The sequence below is a fragment of the Pezoporus flaviventris genome, unplaced genomic scaffold (assembly GCF_033815535.1).
Source record: "Pezoporus flaviventris isolate CSIRO_AGI_PZ_B2104156 unplaced genomic scaffold, CSIRO_AGI_Pfla_v1 ptg000045l, whole genome shotgun sequence".
Lineage (NCBI taxonomy): Eukaryota > Metazoa > Chordata > Aves > Psittaciformes > Psittacidae > Pezoporus > Pezoporus flaviventris.
In genome coordinates this window covers 28,924,895-28,944,022 of record NW_026892593.1, presented here as the reverse complement: position 1 = coordinate 28,944,022, position 19,128 = coordinate 28,924,895, and the positions used below count along the sequence as shown (strand labels likewise).

At 36.8% G+C, this 19,128-nt stretch overlaps 1 protein-coding gene across 3 annotated transcripts; it reads left to right on the top strand.

Annotated features, from left to right (window-relative positions):
- Positions 1-164: 164 nt before the first annotated feature.
- RPAP3 (RNA polymerase II associated protein 3) lies at positions 165-18,145 on the top strand. Of its 3 annotated transcripts, none has more exons than XM_061467810.1 (17): positions 165-256; positions 1,884-2,042; positions 2,403-2,543; positions 3,042-3,164; positions 4,372-4,499; positions 5,096-5,217; positions 5,991-6,061; positions 7,053-7,184; positions 8,949-9,076; positions 10,710-10,831; positions 11,273-11,343; positions 11,495-11,608; positions 12,977-13,188; positions 14,384-14,579; positions 15,033-15,130; positions 16,482-16,582; positions 17,691-18,145. In XM_061467810.1, exons 2-17 carry the CDS (start codon positions 1,890-1,892, stop codon positions 17,780-17,782), a joined length of 2,004 nt encoding a protein of 667 aa, XP_061323794.1. In that variant the 5' UTR covers positions 165-256; positions 1,884-1,889; the 3' UTR covers positions 17,783-18,145. The 3 variants fall into 3 exon arrangements, with proteins under 3 accessions (XP_061323794.1, XP_061323795.1, XP_061323793.1); XM_061467809.1 differs by lacking the exon at positions 165-256 and adding an exon at positions 1,766-1,788; XM_061467811.1 differs by lacking the exon at positions 1,884-2,042.
- The last annotated feature ends 983 nt before the right edge of the window (positions 18,146-19,128 follow it).

The window sequence follows — 19,128 nt, the reverse complement described above, 5'->3', positions numbered from 1 at the left end:
GAGCCAATCACCGGCCCGCCGCCCAGTCACGTGAGGTAGAGGGGGCGTGGCCAGGAGGCGCGGAGCACCGCGGACTGGGAGGCGGTGTATCGCGTGCGCATGCGCTGTCCTCCCTTGCGGCGCTGTGCCGCTGCCGCCGCGGGGCTCTTGGGGTGCCGGTTAGGTGTGCCGGCGGGTCGCGCTGCATTCTGGGAGGAGGCCTGCCCGCGTGTGGAGGGCGTCTGGCGGCAGCAGAAAGAGGCGGGACTCGGTACAGGTGAGGCCGCTGTAGGACCGGGGGTGTGGAGTTGTGCCGGCGCTGCAGTCGGCCCGGTGCTAGTTCTCCGTGGCCCATAGGCGGCTTGTCCGCGCGTAGTGGCGTGGCGAGGTGGAGCCTGTGGAGAGCCTACCCTGAAGGAGTGAGGACTTCGTAACGCTGGGGCGGCGGAGAGGCAGGTAGTGAAACTGCAGTGGGGCCTCCCGTGGCGCAGCCTCGGGGCCCGCTCCCCTATGGCCCGCTGGGTGCAGGTCCGGCCAGGTCTCTGGGGTGATGCCGCTGCCCTCGGGTGTTGGGTCAGGTGAAGGAAGAAGTAAAATCGCCTTAAAAGGTGTGTGAGAGTTGAGCTAAGAGGAGCCGGTTGTCGACGAGTGAGGCCGTTGCTAACCTGTGTGCAGCAATGTTAGACTAGCGGGAAGCAGGAGCAAGCTTTCATTTCACACTTCTGAAAGTCACTTATGGGTGCCAGGAAACAAACTGCTAGAATTTCACACGTATAAAGAACATTATTTTAGTCAGTGACAGCAAAAAGAAAAGTTCAGCAGATCACAACCTAGTTTCTTACGTCTTTTGATATGTCTTTTTCTAGCTACTGTTGGCCAGGGCGTAGTAGGCTGTATGGAATATTCAGTATGTCTATGGCCAGGTTTCATGGAATTACTGGCTGAGTATTGCAGAGACAGCTCAGCATGGGGCAAAAGCTGTAGGTGGAAAAAATACAGTAAACACCTAAACTGGTGAATAATATACATTTTTGGTTTCATCTGAAGTCTCTTTCCACATTTCTTTTTTTAATAGACCAGGTATTTAGAAGATTTTGGGAAAAATACATTGCTAGAGGTAAGCGTGTTGCCTCATACATATAAACTAGCAAAAAGTGCAGCTGATACAGTGGGGCATCTACTTGGCTACTTGAGGGTGGAAAAACATTTCTGCTTTGGTAGCATCAGTTCACTAGTCATGCAGCATGTTTTTCCATCTTTTGAGACTCCTGTCCATAGTTATAGACAGCACAGTGTATTGCAAAAATCATTAGTTTTGGCTCATGCAAACTCATTCAGAGGATATTTTGGACTCGCAATTCACGAGGCTTAATAAGAAAACACCTCATATTTTTACTGTTTCCATGCTAAAATTATGTGCGTATTTAAGCATGCTTTTACAGGCTGAAAGTGCTTCTGGGAGTTGGTTTGTCAGCTGCTTTGTTTCTGTTCAGGTACAAGGTATCCTGTATAACTTAGGGGTCATTTTTCAGTTAAAACTTGAATGGTAATGTGTTAAACAGCTGGGGAGTACTTCAGAAATTGCTTTAAACTAAGATGACTTTGTAATCTCTCAGGATTGTCATTGGCTTGTTAGGCACTTTACCTTATACCTAGTTAGGAAAGCATTACTTGTTTATTATGATATACTTTTTTTATCTGAATAACAGGGCTTCCCTTGTTTTTTTTTAAAGGCATTTAAATTGTGTTTCTTCTTAGGCTTTTAGTATTTAACATTTCTCTTAGACTGTTGGGAAGCGTGTCTTGAATGTCAGACTTCTTGATTTTGAAGTAGCTAGCTTCTTTCAGTGCATACTTTCAAATTTTCTTTAGAAAGTTCTTTTTTTTTTGGTGAAATTTGGCAGCTTACAATGAGTGCTCCAAATAAAGCGATAGAACTACAGCTGCAAGTGAAGCAAAATGCTGAAGAGCTGCAGGATTTTATGAGAGAATTGGAGAGCTGGGAAAAAGATATTAAAGAAGTGGATTCTGAACTAAGGAAGCAGAGCGGTGTCACGGGAGAGGTAAAAGTCACAATACCACTGTTAACTCGGCTATTAATAACGCAATAGCATTTATGATGATTACTTCCTGCTTCAGCAAAATTACATATGTTGACTTAAAATATCTGAATAGAATGTATGAGCTAGCTCAGCTGACTTGTTCCTCATGCATAGTAGACCACAGATTGCCCTGTAAATTCTTCCACCAACAGAGCTGTGAGGCAGTAGCATCTGGAGGTGATGGGCCAGTAAATTTTCAGTCAGTTCCATGTAGATCTAGAAGAATACTATATCTGGTTACAGGTGCTGTAGGTGCTTCAATACAAGTGACTTTCACACATCTGTTTTATCATATTATCATAATTACTTATTTCAATTTAGAATTTGCCACCAATTCGAAACAAGGCTTTTAAGAAAAAGAAGAAAAGCAAAAGTAAAGTCACTTCAAAGATAACCACTGAGGAAAACAAGAAAAACAAGATCAAGTCTTATGATTATGAAGCATGGGGAAAACTCGATGTGGTAAGTCAGAACATTTGCATATTAACTGAGTCTTGTCCCCAGTTAATTCTGTTTTAAATAAGATTTTGTTACAGTGCTTGAGAGTTCAGTCCATGCGTCAGCATCCTTCTGTGCTGGGTACTGTATGAACATGAAAATAGCTTTCTCCCAGAAATGTTATGTGCTTAAAATCCATAAAATTGAGAAATACTTGAGTTTCCCATTGGCTGTGCTCTCATCCACTAGATTGAATTTGACTTTAAGGGGAAAAAAAAAGAAATGGATTGAGGATAGATCTCTTAGGAGGTCATCATTCTAGTAGAACACAAGGCTAAACGCAGCTGGCAGTATCAGAGGATAGATCTCCCACTTTTGAAGTATGGAATACTCCTTAATAAAGAGGACTTAACCAGTAGAGATTTTTAAAAACCCATTACTAATTCTCCTGAAGTCTGTCTCGTATTATTTTTGTATTGTTAAAATATAATGGAGGTAATATTTTATTTTATTTGTTTTCAGGATAAGATACTTGAAGAACTTGATAAAGAAGATAGTACGCATGATTCTGTATCTCCAGAATCAGACTCTGAAGAAGATGGAATTCGTATAGATACAAAAAAGGCTCTTGCAGAGAAGGAAAAGGTTATAGGATTATAAATATTTATTTGCCAAGTAGCAGTTTAGCCCTAGGAGCACTTCCAGTTTCTTTTAAAAGATTGTCCACTGAGACCACACTTCTGGTGGAAGAATCGCCTATTTGGATGTTTTATTTTTGTCTGCCTGTTATTCCAAAATAGAAAACTCACTGTATTTCTGTTTCTTCTCATCACCAATTGCAGCAAAGCCTGTTAGACTTTGCTTAATGTATGCTTATGATGATTAATATGTTAGTGGTTTTTGTTCTTTGATAAGTTATATTTCTGCATGGAACTGTCATAAGGATCAAACTAGTGTTTATCTGAGCACAAGGTCTGAATGCCCCAACCTAAATCCCCAAGATTTTAAGATTAATCCATTTGTGAAGCCAGTACATCTGGGAATGATGGGTAAACTTGTATGCCTTCCTTGCCTTGGTAATGGCAAGTTTGTACCAATTCAGTTTTACCTTATTTTGCAAGTGGAATTCTGCAATAGCTATCTCATTCTTCATTGCCATGTGAGAGGCTAAGCTGTATAGCAGCTTCTGTGGTTCTGAGAAACTTCTTTGTTTACAAGCAATCACCTAACACCATCTGTAGGTCCATACTTTTCTTCAGTAGAGTTTCTTTCTTTTTGGTTTTTACTGTCCGCTGCATACATCTGTGTTTTCCCTGCTGCCACGGAAATTCCTTGATGTATGTAATCTGCAGTCTAGGCTGAGAAATTTGGATGTCTTTGACCATTATTATCTTGGGTGCAGTGAAGCATTTGGGCACACATAAGAGTTATGTCCCAAAGGAGGCAGCAATGAAAATCCTTACCCTGGAAAGGAAAGGTGCCAAATCGCAAACTTCAGTACTTCTCTAATTTAATTTAAGCAGTTATGTATGTGCTTATTATAGGCTTCTAGAAATGACCTACAGGTACTGAAAATCAGTATATAATAAAACTCTGTTATTGCATTAATCATCAGAAATATTTAATATGCAGTACTTAAAATATTCTTAGTTGAAAGAAATGTTTCACAGTAAAGCAGTGCACTTGTGAGAAATGTTTAAAAAGTTCTAAAATACAAGCTTTGTTGGTTTTGGTACTTTTTTTTTGTTGTTTTTTTTTGCTAATTTCTGGTGGAAAGAAAACCCAACAACCGATGTGTCTGTCAAAGTATGGTAACTTTCTAAAAATACTTTTTTTTTTTTTCTATTCACAGGGTAATATCTACTTCAAACAAGGAAAGTTTGATGATGCTATAAAATGCTACACTAGAGGAATGCATTTTGATCCATATAATCCAGTATTGCCCACAAACAGAGCGTCAGCTTTTTACAGAATGAAAAAGTAAGATTTTAAGTTAAATCCATAGTATTTTGTTCTTTGAAATGCTACCTTCAGATATTTTTGTTTGATTTTAAGTCTTGATTCTATTACTTACCATACTGTGATTCAATCTATTTAAGACTGCTGTTGCTACCTGCTTTGCAGTTTCAAAGTAAAATAGGAATCATCAGGATAAGGAATCTGGTAGTCTCTTTTATCTTTTTTTCCTCTGCTTTCTACTGCAAATTCACCATATGCTGTTTAAGTCTGTGTAAAACTTAAAGAAAAAGAGAGGAAAAAAAAAAAGGAGAAAGTTCACTGTCTAATTTGTCTTTACATTTCACGGAGTTCTATTTCTAAGGCTTTGATTTATCTGGGGAGAAGAAACAGTACAGGAGATTTGGTTATTCCTTCTATGGCAGTAAATGTTGTTGACCTTTGTTTTCTTTCCTGTCTTGATGTAGTCTGAATTGAGACATGTTTAAATACTCATTCTATGCTCCTTCTAAAGCATTTAAGATTTCTACTTTAGAGAGAGCCAGAATAAGCTAAATTGCTTAAGTTTTAGGGTTTGTTACCTAGATGTGTCCAAACTAACTTGTTCATATTTTTGATAGGTTTTCTGTTGCAGAATCTGACTGCAATTTAGCACTTGCTTTAGATAAAAATTACACAAAGGCTTATGCCAGAAGAGGGGCTGCTCGCTTCGCTTTGAAAAATCTTCAAGGTGCTAAGGAAGGTGGGTCTTTCTTTCCTTAAAATATGTACAAACTATTCCCATGTCTGCTTGATTAAGGTTGTGCAACGTACTTATTGGTTTAGGAATTTAATTTTTATTTCCCATTAAAAAAAAAAAACAACAAACATATTGCGTATTCTTCTGGCAAGGTAAAAATCAAGCAGCAAATCTGAATGATAGTTGTAAGGAGTAGTAGTTCTAGAATAATTTAGCTTTAAATGTTGCCCAACATAAGGATGTGGACCTGCAAAGTAACTTCAGAGGAGGGCTGCAAAAATGAGAGAAGGCTCTGGGAACACCTTCTTGTAGCTTTCCAGTACCTAAAAGAGGCCTAAGAGAAATCTGGAGAGGGACATTTTACAAGGGCATGTAGTGATAGGGCAAAGTGGAGTGGTTTTAAACTGACAGTGAGGGTTGATTTAGAATGTGTATTAGAAGGAAATTCTTCACTTTGGGGGTAATGAGACACTGGACCAGCTTGCTCAGGCAAGCTGTGCTACCCTATCCCTGGCAGTGTTCAAGGCCAGGTTGGATGGGGCTTTGAGCAACCTGGTCTAGTGGAAGGTGTTCTTGCCAGTGGCAGTGAGGTTGAAACAAGATGATCTTTAAGGTCCTTTCTAACCCAAACCATTCTATGATGTGTTGCTTGCCGTATTTTGGGCTTCTGGGGTAACTACAAAAAAGGGTAATCTCAGAAAGAGTGTTCTTACTTTATATTCTGGTTAGTATTCTGTAATTCTAACCTTAAACATAGTTTTCTGATCGTTTGATAGATTATGAAAAAGTTTTAGAGCTGGATGCCAACAACTTTGAAGCAAAAAATGAACTGAAGAAAATTGATCAGGTAATAAAATTAATAGTCTCTAGCATAAGTTAATACACCCCGTTCAATTTATATTTGTATCAACTTCTGTTTATAACAGTAGAATTCAATGAAATCTCATGCTTTTTCTGGCATTTGAAGTTCAGTAAGGTTAAAATCTGTAATTGAGTTTCTTCTGGATTAACTAGCATGTATGCAAACATCAGTGTAATAGTGGATTGTCAGACTAAGACTGGATACGTGCACCAACATCAGTGTGGGTTTTCTGTTTGGGGGGGATGGTTGTTGTGTTTGTTTTTTATTTGGTTATTTTGGGGGGGGGGGGAGTTGGTTTTTTTTTTTTTTTTGTCTCTTCCTTCAGATGTTTCTCTGCCTTCTGTGATAATGTTTTTTCAGTCATGCTTAGTATTTTTGTACAAAGTAGCACTACATTTGAGAGAACCTGTATGGTTTTTTTTGCTAGCTTGATTGTGGTCCCACTGATTGCTGTGGTCTGCCGAATCAGAAAGTGGGTTTAAGCCTAGCAGAACATAATATGCTGATGCATGTCTGATCCCTGTCACAACAGGGAGAGACTGCTGATTATGATGACTAGTAAATACAAGCTCACCTGTTGTTGTTAGTGTGAATATCCTTATACCTCGTCAACTGTAGTTTTGAAAGCGCCTGAAAATTGTATATTCATAATCAAGACCGAAGTCTTCAGTAATTGAATAAATAAATGATTTGTGAATTGGAATGTATGTAAAGACAGATTCCATTGGTCATCTTACATAGTGTTTTAGAAATCGCATGCTTTTAATTTACCAAGTAACAGTCTTGACTCTCAGTCCCTCATAAAAACACATTTTCAAGTTTAGGACGGTTTCTTCAATTTGCATTCTGCTTACAACACAGGCACTTCTGTTAAGATGCTTTTTTTGCATCTTAAACAACAATAAATACGAAATGTTTATCTTCTGAAAATGTGTAAGTGGGAGAAATACTGAGGAAAAAAATTGTATCTTTGCAGGCTCTGTCATCAAAAGAAAGCTCGGAACAGAAAGAATTTGATAAAATGGTCAGACCTGAATTAACAGATGAAGAGAAGCAGCGCATTGAACGCCAACAGCTCAAGCAGAAGGCTATTACAGAAAAAGATATGGTAAGTCACAGGAAAGAACTAAAAAAGGTCTTGTGTTGTGCTGTTGCAAAGAAAAGTCGTGTGGTGGGGCTGTTCAGCCTGGAGAAGAGAAGGCTGCCTGGAGACCTCATAGCAGCCTTGCAGTATCTGACAAGGGCCTAAAAGGATGCTGGAGAGAGACCTCATTAGGGATTGTAGCAATAAGGCAAGGGGGGATGGGTTCAAACTTAAACAGGGAAGTTCAGGTTAGATGTAAGGAAGAAATTCTTGACTGTAAGGGTTGTGAGGCACTGGAACAGGTTGCCCAAAGCAGTGGCGATTGCTTCATCCCTCGCAGTGTTCAAGGCCAGATTGTATAGAGTCTTGGGCGACATGGCCTAGTGCGAGGTGTCCCTTCCAATGGGAAGGGGGTTGAAACTAGATTATATTGGGGTCCTTCCCAACCCTAACCATCCTATGATTCTGTGAGCTATGTAAATGTGTAAATTAAACCTGATATTGTCTTTAACTTAAGTACAGTGTCCTTGATACAATCTTAAGTGTTTCCCATTTGGGATTTTATAGGGAGGGGGGACAGTGGATTCTCTTTGGACTCTTCTGGAGGAATAATTATACAAGGTAGCTTTTGCAGCCCAAATTGTATAAGAAAATTTCAAATATGTACCAGGATAAGTAGAACTTGAACTGTATTTTACAGAGATCCCATTTCTCTGGTACTATAGGCATCTTAACCCTTGCTTGTCCAGGTAGAGTTGTGCGCTGGTTTTGGTGTTTCAAACTTCTGGTTACATGGTGAAGAATAGCTATAGAAAGGACTTCAGGGGGTGCAGGCAACAATGACAATAAAAATGTATTTTTGGAAACATGGTCTTAACTCACAATTAGCATATTGATTTTTCCCTCTCCTCACTGTTGCAATTAAGAAATAACATTATCAAGTAAAACAATTTTCTTTTTGTTCTTTTACCTAGCTATTTAATTTAGAACTTTTTATCAATATTTAGGCTTCCTATACTGGTTGTAAGACCTAATTAATAGGAAAAGACTGGCAGCACACGTTAAGTGCGTAAAAGAAACGAAAGTTTGAAGCTACAGAAGAGAAATTTCAGCGCAGTGCAGTACTTCATTCATAGCAGAATTGGCTCACTGTGGGCCTGTTCCTGGAAACATGGATCCTTTCAAGTCTGAATTGTGCCCTTTGCTTTTTTGCCAGTGAGTAGAGTAGTATCAGAGAAGATAATACATGGCTTTGTATTAGTACTGAGAAGCAAAAGATAGTTTTAGTTTCTTGGAAACACAGTGATGTAATTTTGTTGTATGGAGCATTAACTGGAAAACAAAAGCAACATTTGGGCCCAGGTAATATCTGAGGATAACAGTTTCATGAATGTGGCAGGATAAAGACAGATTTGCACAGCTTTTGAAAGGGGAGTTGTATAGGTTCGGCTTTGTTCAGCATGTGTTTAAATTCAGGAGGCACACGGTGGCGTATTCTGCACATCCAGCATAAAGGTAAATCACAAGTTATTGATTTGTATGTCTGCACTTAAACTGTGTATGCAGCAAAACTTTTTATATCCTTGAAGTACTAGAAAGAATTAAGGTATTTTTTGTGGTCTGCCTCCCAGCTTAGATATGAAAAAATATTCCAATAAATACTCGCCCAGATGTGGGTATTCTTTGTGATCCACATTCCTGATATTGTGACCCTTTCTACTAAAAAGGTTAAAAGCTCATTGCTCTAGATGTTTCTCAACAATATTTTTTCTAACCTAAATATTACAGGGCAATTGTTATTTCAAAGAAGGAAAATATGAGGCTGCAATAGACTGTTATACCCGTGGTATAGTAGCAGATGGCACCAATGCGCTTCTGCCAGCTAACAGAGCCATGGCCTATCTAAAGATTGAAAAGTAAGTAGGATTGCACGTTACTTTGTGATGAGCTAGATAGAAGAATGATCCAGTAGATTTTCACTCAGGTTTAGTTACTGACATTCCTAATTATACTCAGAATTCAGTATAGAATAAATCATATTGAAAACAGTAAGGGGGAGAGAATAACTCAATATGTGTAATTTTACAATGCATTTCACAGGAAATAAGTTCTGAGGTAATAGAATAGCATCAGTATGAAATTATAGTTACTTAAGTTTGATTTGTTTTCATTCTTTTATGTATATAGAAAGATATATATTCACTTTTCTTGAAGCACCTGCCCAAAACTTTGTCTTTTTTGACTATAAACCCCAGTCAGCTATAAAATGTTGCAGTGTAAAAAGAACTGGATTATAACTTCTGACTTCAAAGGGAATGGACTGGAGCTTTTTTGGAAGTAGTCATCTTTTTAAAGTATTTTTCTTTAACTCCACTAATGGAGACATGTATGTGTAGTTTATTTTTAGTTAAGCTTAATTCAGATAATCCCGTAACAGTAGGAAATGCATGCTCCTAGCAAATGGGAGAAATTCCACATGACTGTTTTTGAAATCTTATTTTTTTTCTCTTTTCCACTCCTTGATGGCATGGTAGTTTAAACCTTTTAAACTGGTAGCATGAGAAGCAGAGAGCTGAGCATTATGTTGGTCATCTGTTTCAACATGATGTGGCTGGGTGTCTGTGGAGATACTGATCTCAAATTATTAGATTACAAAATAAATTGCACAGGTAGTATTTCTGACAAAACATTTGTAATTTAGCACTGAAACCACAGACGACATTATAATGCAAATAATGTTTGTAGAGTATCAGAGGAAGTGATACCTTAATTGAATGACCAAGCAAGAAATTCAATTCTGTATGGTAAATCTGTGTATGTATTGTGGGTCTTTGCATTTCAAAGAGGACCAAACAATGCAGCAGAAGCTCATTGATGTTCTTACAAAACTCTAGAACTAGTAAGAACTAAAAAAAAACAAACCCCAAAGCTGTTTTTATAAATTTAATGATAGATTGAAGGAGAAGAGAAATGAATGAAAAGTTTAATATGCACATAGTGATATCATAATCTAATATAACTAAATATAGCTGGGATGAGGAAATTTGATCTTACAGTGAAGCGAATGACTTTAATGCAAGGATATACTGACCTATTATTCTGAAATATCTTGGGACAAGTCACAGGAATTCAGATGTAGAGAATTTTAATCTCCTATATGCTAGCTTCTCCTTTCCTTTTTTCCCTCTCTCTGTTAATATGTTTGTAATGGCCTTCCTGTTTTACAGTAGCAAAAAGCTCTGATGCCGACTTCTTTTTAAGGCTTAATGTTTAAAGTAGATTCTGACAGGCTTTAAGCATTTATTTTCATGGGGGAAGTGAATTTCTCTGTGATGATAAAAAGATTCGGCAGTGTGTCATGAGATACCAAGATATTTGGCTGAAATTTCAGTGTGCTGAGAAATCATATTTTATGCGTTCACTTTACTTTACATTCTAGGTCAGTGTAATTAAGATACGACTTTATGTTTTAATTGTTTTGGGTAGCTGTGCCATTTCAGTTGGACCTCTTGAAACTGATTATTAATTTTGTACTGTTCTTTCCCTGAGATATGAAGAGGCAGAAAATGACTGTACACAAGCTCTGCTCTTAGATGCCTCTTATTCTAAAGCCTTTGCCAGAAGAGGAGCTGCCAGAGTTGCTCTTGGAAAGCTAAAAGAAGCTGTGCAAGGTAAGACTTTGAATTATCCTGAATGTGTTGGGTAAGAGATAAGAACATCCTGATTTTTTTTTTTTTTTTTTTTTAATTTTTTTAATCTTCTAGTAGCAATTTAATCAATTGCTGATTAATTGAGGTTATCATACAAGCATTAAGAATGATTGGGTTTTGGTGAGTTTCACTGAATCTGTATAATGTCTTATGTGTTGGTATCTTCAGGACTGGAGAAGTTTTGTATTAAATGACAACTATTGTCACTTACAATAAGTAGCAAGAAATAGTTTGAAAAATGTGTCATGATATAAGTATTAGGATAGCTTACCTGCCTTTAATAATTTTAGAGCTCTGAAAGGAAAACAAAAGGTACAAAAATTCGCCAGGTGTACTTTGTAACTTGAAATATCTGCAGTTTTTTATTTGTTGTTTGGTTTTTTGTTTTTTCTTTCCATGCAGATTTTGAAGCTGTTCTGAAGTTGGAACCTGGAAATAAACAAGCAATAAACGAACTCACTAAAATAAGGAATGTATGTATACTTGTGGGGTTTTTATTGGGTTTTGGGGTTGGTTTGTTTTTTGGTTTTTTTTTTGTAAGCCTATAGCGGTAGAATGTTTTCAACATATCTTGTAATTATTCCTCAAACTTCTAATCTTTTGGATAACTTACCATTTTTTCAGGAATTAGCTGAGAAAGAACAGTGGACTCGAGAATATCCTGCAGTGTTGATAAAAGAATCGGAAATAAAAAATATAATGAAACTGAGTCATAATCCATCACTCCTGAAATCAACAGTAAGTTGTTTGGTTTATAGTGAGGTGCTTTCTATAATGATGGGAAAAATAGGTCTTGAAGATAAAATTCTTACTTATGTAGACTAACTCCTAATAGATGCATGTTGCCTACAGAAAGCCCAAAATTTACAGGCCTTTGATATTTCTCAAGAACATGAACTTCAGCATTTCCATGTGTGTGTAACAGTAGCCATGCTGTGGGCATTCAGCCTGCAGTTCTGCACTTGGAAAACACAATGTATATCTGTAATATGAAACGGGGAAGCAACCCCACAGCTCTATCCTGGGCATAGCTTACATTGCAATTGAGAGTAAAGGGGTGGCAGTTGAGTTTACGTGTTTGATTGCAGACTTCAGAAAGCTCTGGGTAAACTTCCCTTTTCATCTGCTGTTTGCAGTTTCTGTAGCAGCTGTAATTGTAACAAGACATGTTGCCTACCCATGCCATAGGCTGGTGTCATCTATGGCTACTGCAAGAGCCTTGAGCCTCCGTTTTCATCCATGTAAACTGTAGAACAGCCTAGTACTTGCTTTCAAGAAGTGATATTTTTGACTGTGAGTTATCAGCACTTATAGTAAGATTAATGAATTACATATGACAAAATATGATAATAAAGAGAATAATATCAGCTCCATATATTAGGCTTCCATTTTTAGTACACTTAGTCTTTATGCATTCAGCAGAGAGTTGTGTAAATGCAGAGCATGCTCACACTTTGTGTGGAATACTGTAGTGTTCTGCTCTTGATCTGTCCATCTAATTTGCATGGATTTAGTAGAGAATACATGACTATTTTGATCCTTTTTTGGTGGGGGAAGTATTAATGCACTCTGTATAACCATATATATATATTTTTCTTTTTTTTTTTAGAAACCTAAATGAAATTTGTTGTGAAGTAGCTGAAATGCTCTGGACAATTATAAAAGTTTTCAGTTTGGCTGCTAAATTAAGTGGAGATACTAGGTTGATTTTTTTTTTTTTTTTTTTCCTTATTCTGTTTAAGGCAGAACAAGTATAGATGAAGCATCTGTGCTTTTAGTGCTGCCCAAGGGTTGCAGAGGGAGCTGCAGTTTTGTTTTGTTTGTTTTTTTTATTACTGGGAAAATAGAATACAGAGTCTGAGATCCTCTACAGTCAGGATACCGTGGTTTATAAGGGTAAAGCAAGAAAATGATCGTAACAAGGCTTCCTGTGGAATGCAGAAGTTTCCTTTTTTGGCTGTTTATCTTGAAAATGTCTTTCATATGCACCGCTACAGGTGAAACTACTTATCTTGACTGTATTTTAAAGTAAGTGCAGCTGCTTATGTGGGGCGTGTGTATGCACTGGTGTTGAGGCTATACTCATGATATATGTATTTTGTTTAGACGCCTTTGCAAAGAATAGAGATTGAAGAAATCGATGATGACACAGTAAACAGTGATTTGCCCAGCACTGCTTCTTTAGTGAAGAACTGTAGGAATTCAGTGACTGTTGAAAAAACAAAGAAACTAGGTCAGGGTGATCAGTTGGGTACAATGGACATTCCAAAAGCAAAGCACTTAAAAATAGAAGAAATCAGTGATTCATCAGCATTTCAGTAAGTATAAAAATTCTCATCCTCCTTTTAAAATATAAATTTAGTTGAAATCTTCAATTTCAGATTTCTACATGTGGTGAAGTATCAAACATATTTTAGAGAATTTGAATCAAAAAGGAAAAACTGAAAGAAACTGCCATTCTTAGACATCTGCCTCTGATCATGCTGTGGTTGACACAAGTATGATCTATTTAGTGTCAAGTGGAAAACTAGTCTTATTTTTACAATTTCGGTATAATGAAGTTCATAATATTTTCCTGTACGCCATACTCTCTTCCTTGTGCACTTCATCTGGCCTAGCTGTGATTTTTGTTTATAATGTTTTAGAGCAGATTTTGAGCAGAGTTCAAATGTTCTTTGCACACCAGTTGTGTGAGAGTTGTGTTCCTCCACTTAGCGGGAAGCTGATGACTTCATGTTTGCTCAGACTTCCCAAGTTCTACTGCATTAGCTAGGCAAACTCAAGTCTAGCTGGCTGAAACTAGGCTGAAGTTTCCTAACTTCAGGCCACTATCCTAACTATCCCTGCTAAGTGTTGAAACTCTACATGTCTGCTGCACTGGCATCACCTAATTCTATTAACTGTAGATACTTTTTATGGAATTCTGATTGAAGAATTTCTATGAGAAGCACCCTCCCACACACAACTTTTCCAGCTCAGATGGTTTTAATGTGAAGAAATGTTGAAGAAAAAAGTATATTACCCATTTTATAACTTCTAAAAAATAAATGGACTTAACTGACAAATTGTAGGACAAAAAATTTGGCATGTAATCAGTGTTGAAAGCAGTTTCTTCATTTGACATAGTTATGTGTTTTGTGTTATGAAATTGCAGAAAATGTAATTATTTTTAATTTTCAGCTGTGTATGGTAGAAATCTGTACTAAAAAAATGCAGTTATTTCCAGAAACAAAGGAGACGGGCTGAGTATAAGTATTTGTAAATGTGTGGCTTTTAGAAAAGGTGAATCATGAAACTTCCATAATCTGAAGGTTGGGGTTTTTTTGTTTTGTTTTTTTGTTTTGTTTTTTTTTTTAGGGTTTTTTTTTTTGGTACCTGCTTAAACTAAAATACATTAGTTTTAAAAACATTGCTAGTATGTTAGCTTTCAATGGGTTGAGAGGTCTCCAATTAGGTCTTAGTGTAAGATTTCCTTGAAACACAATCAAGAAAAAAATTAAAATCTCTCCGCAGGCTTCATGGTAGTGTGAAAGGAATTTCAGCAGTATTGGATTCATCACTCCCTTTGAATGGACAGAGAGAAAAAGAAATCAAAAGGTCATTTAAATCTGCTTCTGCAATCCCTGCCATTCCTGCAAATTCTTTCCAGCTTGAGTCTGACTTCAGGAAGTTGAAAGACTGCTCGGAAAATCTGTACTTGTACCTGAAGGTATGAAATGTAGTATTGATTGGCAGTGCTTGGACAGTTTCTTCAACTGACATCGAAGAAATAGGGCTAACTTAGGTAGAAAAGGTAGCTATGATTAGTGTATCTTAACAATGTACAACAGTCCCTTTCTTTAATTGCCTTCACATAATACCAAGTAGTTTGATCCCCATTTGAGTAATTCTCCTCTTGTGCCTGACTTCACTTAACCTCACTTTGTGTACAGTCCCTACATGATCTGTTTCCTCTTTCAGACATAGGCCCTGATGTTCCAAAGACTTAAATACATTAGTAACTGTGTTAAATTCTGACTTTTCAAATGAATGCTTTCAGGGTAATTAGACATTGCACTTCTCATGACTCAACTGCTTTAATTTTTTTTTTTTCTAAAAGTATCTTACTTTTTTCTTTTTCTTTTTCTTTTTTTTTATTTTTTTAATTTTTATTTTTCCAAAGCAAATAGAGCCTTCACTTTATTCAAAACTGTTCCAGAAATCCTTGGATCCAGACTTGTTTAACCAGATACTGAAAATTCTGCATGATTTCTACATCGAGTAAGTTTAACTCTTTTGTTTCACATTGTATATTGCTGTTGGTTTTTTTGGAGGAGAGTTTTTGGTTTGGGCTTGTTTGTTTTGTTTTTTTTTCCTCCCTAGCATCACCCTTGGGCTTAAAAAAAAATATTTCCAGCCTGCATGATACAATAATTACAATGATTCAGTTTCTCTTTCTTCAGAAATTAAGCATGTAGTGAAAAATCGGGTAGAAAAGACATAAGGAAATAAATAGGTTTTGAATTCATTTCTGCTACATTGCTTTGGAAATTGAGTATCAGACTGTATGGAATAATTTTGTTCATATTACTGTGTGTTCTGTTACCACATATAATTGCACAAAATTAGCTTTCTATATTAACTTTTTAAGATAGAAAAATAGTTTCATTTTTGTGTAATGCTTATTGTGATGCATTCTGACTTTAAATTACCTGCTAGTATTTTACAGTAGCCTGTAATAAATGTGTGTTGGAGCTAGAAGTTCTGATAAGAAAGGACCTGACAATTATATTTGAAATTTCTATCTATGCTGCTGAGTCTAAAAGTTCATTTTGCCTGTCAGAGGCAGCTTACTGCATGTCTGGATTACTTGGAGCACACCCTTCAGAATGTTTTTAGGGTGGTGTTTTATGAAGAAAAACAAATCTAAACAGATGTTTGCCTTTCCTTTAGTTTCTTTAAAAGTAAATACCCATCATGTGTGTGATGACAAGAGATAAGGTCCTACATGTGGTGGTATGGCATAAAAAGTTTAGGAAGTTTGAATTGTGTGCAGTAAAGTAAAATGTATTTCTTCTGTAGGGAGGCAGGTCAAGTTCTGAAAGAAAAATACTATTTGCTGTTAGCTTTTAAGACAGGGACTGTTTACTGTTGACCAGAAGAATGTAGAACAAACACAGTCTAGGAATTTTCTATATGGATAAAAATGATGGAAACTGTAATGTGGTGCTTTCTGCTGAGCCTCTGTGACCACAGAGGCTGCTTCCTGACCTCGCACACCCCACTATGTATAAATAGGGTGATGTTACAGCAAGGTGTAACCACTAAATCATATAGTAGCTATTCATATATGAACAGCAGTCAGTTTGCATAAGTCTAGGGTTTTATATTTCTTCATTCTTGCTCTGTATCCGACTGATACTTGCATCAAGATTTCTGGATGTTGACTTTGCTTCACGCATGGAAGAATAAATCAGAAAGATGAAAAGCGGGGAATATTAGACACAGAGAAGTGAATTCTGTTGGTCATTTAATTTCTTGTTCCCAAAGTCTTTTTTTTAATATTGCTTGCAGCTACTGAATCTTTCTAATCAACAGTAGTTATTTTTATACTTCTGATACTCTTCTGCAGGAAAGAGGAGCCATCTCTCATCCTTGAAATCCTTCAGAGGCTATCTGAATTAAAAAGATTTGATATGGCAGTAATGTTTATGTCAGGCACAGAGAAAAAAAGTAAGTAATTCAGTACTTACAAACTTACAAGCTTTCTGATACTGTAGACTCTATCAAGAAATACATAATCTTTAGTGCTGTTCTTGTTGTTTATTCCATTTAATGATCAGTGAAGATTAGTTGTCTAGCTTCTTGATTGTTTTAGAAGTTAATATGATTTTTTTCTTAAATCTGTTGATTCCTTTTTAATTCTTAAGACTTAAAACCAAGAGGATTTAGTTGTAGTTTTGATCAGTAATACTGTTGCATTTTAGTCTGATAAAATAGGCTTCACTAGCATTTCACTTTTGTAGCTGGTAATGTTACAAATGTATGATTTTGCATGAAATTTTCTATCCTAAATGCAAGGTATCCAAATTAGTTTCCACAATTTACAGTAATTTCTTGGCAATCCTGACTTTACTGTTGTCAATAAGAGTGCTTAATGTTTCCAAACTCAGTCTGGTCCTCTGTCCTGTTCTTGAGGCATCACTTAATTTGTAATTCATGAACTCAAGCCAATATCAACATATTTCATAGAAGTGTGGGGGGTTTTTGTCTCCAACATTTTCTTTCTTTATCACACCAGATCACCTGTGTAACAGTTGAGGCACTTGCAAACAAAACATTTCTTTGGGACCAAGTAATGTCAAACCTACTGTCTCAGCAAAGTTTCACCAATAGCCGTTACACTTTCAAAACTGATATGTGAATCTCCTTAAAACAAAATTACTTGTTTGCCATACTGAAGTGCAAGTGAATTCCTCTTACAAATTTCATTCACGTCTTTAACCTGATGTAAGCCTTATCTACCATCTGGCATTAACTTTTACTTTCTGCATTTAATGGCATGGTGTCAAGATAGTAAACAAAATAAAAGCTGTCTGTTTATGTTGTCAGGATTATATACCTGTTTAAGGAAATGTTGTTAGGCAGTTCACAGGCTTCAGAGAAAAATGAGAGCTTCCCTTTGCTATTTTTTTTCATCCTCTTAGTAGTTCTAAACACTCACTTGTATTTCAGCTCTGTAAATCCAAACCTTACTCTCCCGTAGGAAAGAATTGGACTAATTTACCTTAAGAGTGAAAGTCACAGAAATAACTGTTTATGTTGGGATTTTCTTCTACAGTGACACAGGTATTGTTCAATCATGTGAACCAGATGGGATTGAAAGATGCTTCTGTCAAAGAACTGGAGAAGAAATACGGTATTTTCTCTTAGTGATGATGACTGATGTGTAAATTTGTTTTTGCGCCTTCTCCATGTGGAAATCAGCTGAAGGAGCCTGTAAAGACTGGAATTTTGTTGCTTTTGTATAAGTAATGAAACTCTTAAGCTTGGTTTAGCCGAATTGTGAGTGCCTGAAGAGATAATTATTTAGTTCTGCAGGTACATTTGCTTTCCAGCACCTGAAACAATACAGAGCTACATTGTCTTCAGTGGAATATGTTTGCCCCAAAACCAGTTGGGCAGTTTGGCATTCAGAATTTGACCTGTAGATAGAAATCTTTATTAAAATTAAAGTATTTATAAACATGTCTTTAGTAAGAATCAAATGGTGTATATTACAGATGTGCATGTTTTTTTTTTATTTTAGGAAATAAACTGTTGAATTGATACTAAATTTTTAAGGATTTTTTTTTAATAAGGTGTCTAAATCATTCTTGTCTAAGAGTACACTACATCAGAACCTTCAATGTGCAAAGCAAACATGAGGTATGGTGGCCAAAAAATCCATTATTCTTTGATTTGAGTTTAGTCAAGCCGAGTTTTAGCATTGATAGCTTGAGATTCCTGTGAACCTCAGCTCTAATTGCAGAATAGAAGGAAGACATTCTGTAGAATTAAACTACAAGTATAGGGCAAAACCACTTCCGGTGGTCTTTCAAAAGTGCTGTTAAAATAATCTGATGAAACTTGTCTTTTGGATCAGTTATTCCTAGCCAGGTAGAGCCCTTAAGAAGCTCCAAGGAAGCTAAGCAGAATACCTTTCCAGTATGAAGACAACAAAGGCATGCAATCACCTGAAATTCTTAAGGTGATAAATAGCATTAGGCACAGTAAACTGTTCATACTGTTCATGTGACCAGAAGAAGGAAATAACAGCACTTGTTTAACTGTGTTATACAAGTAGTGGTGTCTAGAAATGTGCCTGTATCTCTAGGCTTGACTGCTGTCTCTTTCAGCCTGCCAATACTAGTACTCTTGTCAGTTTGCTTTCATCCTGATTCAGCCCTCGTGCTTTACTGGTGCTTTTCTGCTTCTCTGACAGTGGAAGTCTTCTGACATTAATGCTTTTTGTTTTGGTAGTTGAGCTGTTTTTCAGAGGAATGATTAAACAGGTACAGCATTCAAAAGGACTTCAAACACCCAAGATGGATTAGTAAGAAAATGTAGGAATGTTATCTTCTGTGTAGTCAGTATTAGAAAACGAATTTTAAAACATTTGCAGCTGTGTGAAGTCTTAGTTTATATATAATCCAGTTAAAAAGGAAAAAAAACGTAACTGAGCTACATCCTTGGGCTGGGTAGTAACTGACATGAATGGAGTGCTAGATTCCTAATGT